At 39.1% G+C, this 7,449-nt stretch overlaps 1 protein-coding gene across 1 annotated transcript in view; it reads right to left on the bottom strand.

The window, feature by feature from the left end:
- Positions 1 to 236: 236 nt before the first annotated feature.
- YTHDF2 (YTH N6-methyladenosine RNA binding protein F2) overlaps positions 237 to 7,449 on the bottom strand; it is a 33,388-nt gene continuing 26,175 nt past the window's right edge. Inside the window, exon 5 of the mRNA XM_081817897.1 lies at positions 237 to 1,083. Coding sequence (XP_081674023.1) covers positions 1,060 to 1,083 — 24 coding nt within the window. The 3' untranslated portion in view covers positions 237 to 1,059. The remainder of the gene's footprint in view (positions 1,084 to 7,449) is intronic.

Below are 7,449 nucleotides of genomic sequence, written 5' to 3'. Positions count from 1 at the left end.
GCTGAATGATTTAGTAGTGGCTCGACCTTCTCTGGGAAGCATTATGAATTCTGGCCCACCTTTTTCTTTACAGAGGTCACGGTTGTCCAGCCCTGGATACAAAAGCAAGCCTGAACTATTTCATTTCAGCAAACTTTCTAAAACCAGTTGCCATCTCATCTCATACAACTCCTTACACTCCGAATCTTTCATAAAACGTAGGAGACTCAAATCATACTAATAAATAGTACTAGAAGTGATGCTCAACAGGATCTCACGTTTATTGAGAAGTGATTAATGGTAAAAAGAAAGGCAATGCCCTTTCCTCATTGGCTGAACAATAAACTGAAGAAACATTCACTACACGTTTTACAATATTTTTCTCTTCCAAAATGCATTTCTGTAAACAAGTTTTTACCACTGTTCTTAGCTTTGAAATCAAATTAATCCTGACTTAATCAGTATAATGTACAAGAACAGAAATTTCTTAGGACTCCTAGTACTTTACTTTGAGTAACAAAGGGTCAGAGAAAATGAACCACCCTTAAAGACACAACCTTGGGTAACACTGTTAAATTCTCCAAGACAAAAATTCTTCATAAAAATGTTCTTCCAGTTCGGAAGGGAAAAACCAAATTCCCACTTTCTGGGGTGGAGGCCCAAAATCTTCTAAACTCAAGTGTTCTCCAAGTGCAAATGTCAAAATGGGGAGAGGAAAGGGTTTAAAAATTAGAGAAAACTGTATGCACTTACGGACTTTAAAATCCGGAAAACATAGTAGAAAGACAAAAAAACAAAGCATTATGCTCTGAAATCACAACCAAAGCCAAAATAAAAGGGACATTTTTCACCTAAACTACCTAGAGGGATTTTTTGTTTAGTTTTCTCTTTTTCTTTTTTTTTTCATTTTCCAGTTAAGTCCTATGTCTTTTGTGAAATTCCAATACTTAAACTGCAAGTCTGCAATCGTCTCTGAAGTCAATGAAATTAAGAAAAAAGTCCTAATTCTCTTGAAGGTCATTTTTTTCCTCGTAGGATATGCAGATGCAACCGTTGCTGCAGTCTGTGCAGAACTGCCTTTTATTTGCCACGACCTTGACGTTCCTACAGAGGTTAAAAAAAAAAATTGAAATGGTTAGTTAAAACTTATCTGAACATGCTAAAGAATTAAAACTTTATAAATAACTCAAAAGAAATTTAGTTATTTGTGCTAAATAGAATATACCTCACAAATAAAAGCTTTTACTTCCTATATTTTAAACCAAAGTAGTAAACACTCAATCATCCCAATTAATACAAAATTATTTTTCTTTGACGTTAAAATTTCTTACATTACTTACAACAGATGTTTTCCAATTACAGTTGGCTTAGGCTAATACTTGTCAATCCCCCAAAATATGGGCCTAATGGAAGTAACTCAAACATGCATCAAAAGCCTAAAGAAAGGAAGCAGCATATAAAGTATACTAAAAAAAACTCTTAACAGTACTAGAGTCATCCCATACTAGTCCTAAGGCCTTAAGCATATTCATAGGCCTCAAATTTCCTTTTTTGTGAAGTAAGGAGACCTATCTCACAGGGCTGTATGAAAATTAATGGGCTGACATATAGAAAGCTCTTAATCTATAGCAAAAAAGAAAATTATCCTCTTCCCCTAGGGACAGTTTTTTTTTTAATTTAAAGATTTTATTTATTTGACAGAGAGAGACACAGCGAGAGAGGGAACACAAGCAGGGGGAGTGGGAGGAGAAGCAGGCTTCCCACAGAGCAGGGAGCCCGATGTGGGGCTAGATCCCAGGACTCTGGGATCATGACCTGAGCCGAAGGCAGACGCTTAACGACTGAGCCACCCAGGCGCCCCTGCCAGGGACAGTTTAAAATCCACTTAGAGATGGATTTTGAAAACTGACTTCCATACTTAAGTTTTCCCTGAAATAAATCTAAATGCTCATTTCTTAGTAAAAATCATTCTTCATGTACCTTTCATAAGTTTATCCTCAACAGCCTTAGTATCTTTTAAACTATGACCCAATCCATGTGTCTTTTTTTTTTAAGAGAAAGAGGGAATGAGGGAGGGGGAGAGGGAGAGAATCTTTTTTATTTATTTATTTAAATTTTATTTTAGGGGCGCCTGGGTGGCTCAGTTGGTTAAGTGACTGCCTTCAGCTCAGGTCATGGTTCCAGGGTCCTGGGATCAAGCCCCGCATCGGGCTCCCTGCTTGGCAGGAAGCCTGCTTCTCCTTCTCCCACTCCCCCTGCTTGTGTTCCCTCTCTCACTGCCTCTCTCTCTCTCTCGCTGTTAAATAAAATCTTTAAAAAATAAATAAATTTTATTATGTTAATCACCATACACTACATCATTAGTTTTTGATGTAGTGTTCCATGATTCATTGTTTGCGTATAACACCCACTGCTCCATTCAATACGTGCCCTCTTTAATACCCATCACCAGGCTAACCCATTCTCCCACCTCCCTCCCCTCCAGAACCCTCAGTTTGTTTATCAGAGTCCATCGTCTCTCATGGTTCGTCCACCCCTCCGATTCCCCCCCCTTCATTTTTCAGAGGGAGAGAATCTTAAGCAGGCTCCATGCCCGTGCAGAACCCAACACAGGACTCCATCTCATGACCCTGAGATCATGACCTGAGCGAAAATCAAAAGTCAAGCTGCTTAACCCACCCAGGCGTCCCTCAATCCACATGCCTTTTAAAAGCAAAAACAGTAAGTGGTTAGGAGCACACAGGCCTGAACTTACACTTGATTCATCAATCTGCTTGAGTAGAATCATCTGCTCCCATTTACCCAAGATAAAGTATGATTCCTACTAAAAAGAATAGCCACTACCACTTAATGGGTTTCCATGTTCCAGATACTGTAAATAATAATGATCTTCATAACCATGCTGCAGGGACTGTATTATTCCTAAGAAAACTAAAGCTCAAAAAAGTTCCTTGACCAGTATTACCTAATAAGAACCAGAATTCAAACCTAGGGCCATATACTATATAGGCTCTTTCTTAACACCATATTATTAACAAATATTTATGTAAAAGTCAACAAAGTGAAATTTTGTGATGGACTACCCCCGAATAAATTAACCCATAGATATAAAAATAGTATTCAGAAAGAGCAGTTATCTTTTTCTTTTTTTTTTAAAGATTTTATTTATTTATTTGAGAGAGAGAGAATGAGAGAGAGAGAACACATGAGAGGGGATAGGGTCAGAGGACAGAGCAGACTCCCTGCCGAGCAGGGAGCCTGATGCGGGACTCGATCCAGGGACTCCAGGATCATGACCTGAGCCGAAGGCAGTCGCTTAACCAACTGAGCCACCCAGGCGCCCCTATCTTTTTCTTTTTTAAAAGATTTTATTTGAGAGAGAAAGTGCGTGGACACACTCGTGAGTGGGGGAAGGAGCAGAGGGGGAGGGAGAGGGACCAGCACACTCTGTTCTGAGTGCAGAGCCCCACAAAGGGCTCAATCCCACAGATCAATCCCACGACCCTGAGGACCCTGAGATCACGACCCAACCCAAGCCAAAACCAAGAGTTGGACACTCAATTGACTGAGCCACCCAGGTGACCCGAGCAGCTGTCTTTTTCTGATGTCCCATTTCACGTATCTGGAATTCAGGGATAAATTCACCAACTTTATTTAAGTCATTTTGAAATTTCAAATTTAATAAAATAACTCACCATACACTCCTCTCTTGAAATCAAACTCAATTCAAGAACAAGAGATTCAATCCAACATAAAAAAGACCTCAAAAGTTTTGAATCCCCTCACTTTTTTGCCTTTCCTATATACTCTTCCAAAGTTTTGATAATAAACATCCTACTTATAATAGGAAAATTGCAATTAAAACAAAATCTCTGCAGTTGATCAAAGTCAAACTTTAAACAGCACCTTGCTTCTCATCAATTTTAAACTCATCTACACCTGTTTTGTCTTTCATAATTTGGATGAATACCATTTACCTAACCTCTCATCTATTATAGAACAAAATAATCTACACTTGGCTTCAGAAAATCTGGACTCTTCAGTGTTTCTTGACTCAATCTCAGTCCCATGCTTTTATTATTCTTTAAGCCAAGAACATCTGGCCTTCTGCCCCTCAGGGTATACCCCTTCCTTCTTAGAGACTTCCTTAACCACCACAGCTTCAATGTCTTTCTAAACCTGCATCCACAATTAAAAATTAAATTGCATTGTCCTGTTTTATGTAAATTAGTCCCAACTCAATCAAAAAGCTCCTAGAAAGCAAACACTAGGTCTTCAACTAACCTCACTCACAAGCTTACGAGTTTAGCAGTAGGTAACATGCTACAACTGACTTCTAAATAAAATTCCGGTTTTTTTAAGTTTTAAGTAGTCTCTACACCCAACATGGAGTTCCAACTCACAACCCCAAGATCAAGAGTCATTGAGTGCTCTTCTGACTGAGCCAGCCAGGCGCCTCACAGGTTTATTTTAAATTATGCAAATTACATACAAATAAATGGCATTAGCAGTCTTAAATCTCCTGATCAACATCAAGAAAACATCACACTGATACAATTCAGGCAAGTTTGATTAATTGCTGTGCTATTCCCAAATCGTTTTGATGTATACACAAAAATAATCTTATATAATTACAAATAATAAAGATAACATCCATCTTCTCAGAGATTATAAAGATATTTACGCATTCACATACTATCTTGAAAAGTAAAATAGATTCTGCGCCAATGAAAATAACAATTCACCAGATTTTTTTTTTTAAGTAGGAAAGGAAAAGAGCTTTACAGTGGAGAACTTGGTGAACACTTTAAGTGATCAAAATAACATTCCCAATAATGACATAAACAGCCTCCTACTGTGAGGCACTGAGGACACAAAGTCGCTTAGGTAGTATTCCTGCCGGAGAAACACAATCAGAATGTACACAATGAGGAAACCTTAGACAAACTGAGGCGCATTCTACAAAAATAAACAGCATATACTCTTCAGAAAGGCAATGTCATAAACAAAGCAGCTGGGTGGGTGGGGTGTGGTATGCATATGTAACCACTGCAGATTAAAAAAGACCCTAAAGACGAAAACTAAAAGATCCTGGATTGGAACCTGGATCATTAAAAAATGGCTACCAAGGGGCGCCTGGGCGGCTCAGTCGTTAAGCGTCTGCCTTCAGCTCAGGTCATGATCCCAGGGTCCTGGGATCAAGCCATGCATCAGGCTCCCTGCTCCGAGGGAAGCCTGCTTCTCCCTCTCCCACTCGCCCTGCTTGTGTTCCCTCTCCCGCTGTGTCCGTCAAATAAATAAATGAAATCTTAAAAAAAAAAATGGCTATCAAGGGTATTAAGACCTACTGGTAAAATACAAATAAGATTTGTAGATAATAGTATTGTGTGTCAATGTTAAATATCCTGATGTTGATAACTGCACTGTGGCTGTAAGTGCATGTTCTTATTTTTAGGAATTAACAGAAAAATATTGAGAAGAAAAGGAGCTATCTGAAACTTACTTTTTTTTTTTTTTTTAAAGATTTTATTTATTTATTTGACAGAGAGAGACATAGCGAGAGCAGGAACACAAGCAGGGGGAATGGGAGAGGGAGAAGCAGGCTTCCCGCTGAGCAGGGAGCCCGACGTGGGACTCGATCCCAGGACCCTGGGATCATGACCTGAGCCGAAGGCAGACGCTTAACGACTGAGCCACCCAGGCGCCCTGAAACTTACTTTCAAATGGTCAGAAAATTACACATCTCCAAGGACAACAATAAAGTAAATGTGGCAAAATAGTACAGTGGCAAATCTGGGTGAAAAGTATATAGGCATTCTGTGTCTATTCTTGAAATTTCTCTAAGTTTGAAATTATTTCAAAATAAAGTTAATAAAATGGGGAGAAAATTACAGTTTTCATTTAATTCTGCAAATACTGGCTACACTAAAAGTCATGTGCAACAATTCATAAAACTTTGAAATGAGTTTATTTCAGGGGCACCTCGGTGGCTCACTCGGTTAAGTGTCTGACTCGATTTTGGCTCAGGTCTTGATCTCAAGAGTTATGAGATCGAGTCCCATGCTCAGCAGGCACTCTGCTGGAGATTCTCTCTCCCTCTACCCCTCCTCCCCCTCTAAAAAAAATAAATAAAATAATGAGTGTATTTCCTCAGACCTATACTTAAAGTCCTTAAACAGAGTACTTTTCTAAAAGATTTTATTTATTTGAGAGAGCGAACAAGCGGAGGGGTGGGGGAGAGGGAGAAGCAGGCTCCCTGCTGAGCAGGGAGCTAGACATGGGACTCGATCCTAGGACCCTGAGATCATGACCTGAGCCTAAGGTAGATGCTTAACTGACTGAGCCACCCAGGTGCCCCCAAACACGGAGTATTTTAGCAAAAAAGAAAATAGGGGCCCCTGGCTGGCTAAGTTGGTAGAGTGTGCAACTCTTGACCTCTGGGTTGTAAATTCAAGCCCCACACTGGGTGCAGAGATTACTTAAAAATAAATTAAAAATAAAATTTTTAAGTGTAAAAAACAAAAAAAGAAGTTACCCAGCAGCTTTTTACAAGTGTCTTAGAATGAGAAAAGATGACAAAGAGAATGTTCTAACATAAGGATCATTATTTTTATACACTTTTGGTCATTAAAACCTTTAGGTTTCTATAAAAGACTTCTCCTTACAGCAGCTTTCTTTCACTTTTGTGACTACTTCCTATTACCACTGAGAACAATTCCACTAAATGCTTTGACAATTTATGGCCAAAGGGCTTCACTTGTAGATCAGCTGTATTTGCTGACATTACTAATCAACCAGTCCTACCCTAGTAATATTTAATAAATAAAAAGTAAGGAGGTGGGGGGAACCAGGAGAATGATGATGGATATATAATAAAGGGAAGAGAGAAGAGCACAAAAAAGCAAAATTGGATCTCCAATGGGTCCAAGTCCCAACCAGAACTGCCATGAGCGAAACACACATTTATGTCTTGTTGAACACTCCAGCTTTTATACATGAAAATGCTACTGACTCATCATAGCAGGGCAAGTGGTATGTCAAACTGTTTTTCCCCATGCTGTCATGTGGAACTGGCCTACCCCTTTTTTAAATCTAGTGCTTCTAGAGCCACAGGCTAGACAGTTACAGTGAGATCCGTGGTAAGAACAGGCTTAAGTGGTGAGTCAAGGTTAAGCTCCTGCCATGGATTTGCTTTCTGAAATAAGGTAAACATAAGATCCTCAAGCACAAACACAAAATAAATTATAAAGTCCCAGTTAGCCAGAAGACAATGCTAGAAGGGAAGATGCATGCATTCCTAGAGCTTAAGGATCTTGTACTGGTAATAAACAAAGAACAGAGGAAAATCAGAGCCAAGATCTTACTGAATTCACACCCTATCCCTAAATTTCCCATTAGGACACATTCAACCTAATCTTGAAATCAATCCATAATCTCAACAAGAACAATAACAAGATTAAAGAAACAATC

The sequence above is a fragment of the Leptonychotes weddellii genome, chromosome 4 (assembly GCF_054177405.1).
Source record: "Leptonychotes weddellii isolate Sample4059 chromosome 4, ASM5417740v2, whole genome shotgun sequence".
Lineage (NCBI taxonomy): Eukaryota > Metazoa > Chordata > Mammalia > Carnivora > Phocidae > Leptonychotes > Leptonychotes weddellii.
Note: the sequence above shows the minus strand (reverse complement) of the source record. Positions and strands in the feature narration are given on the sequence as shown.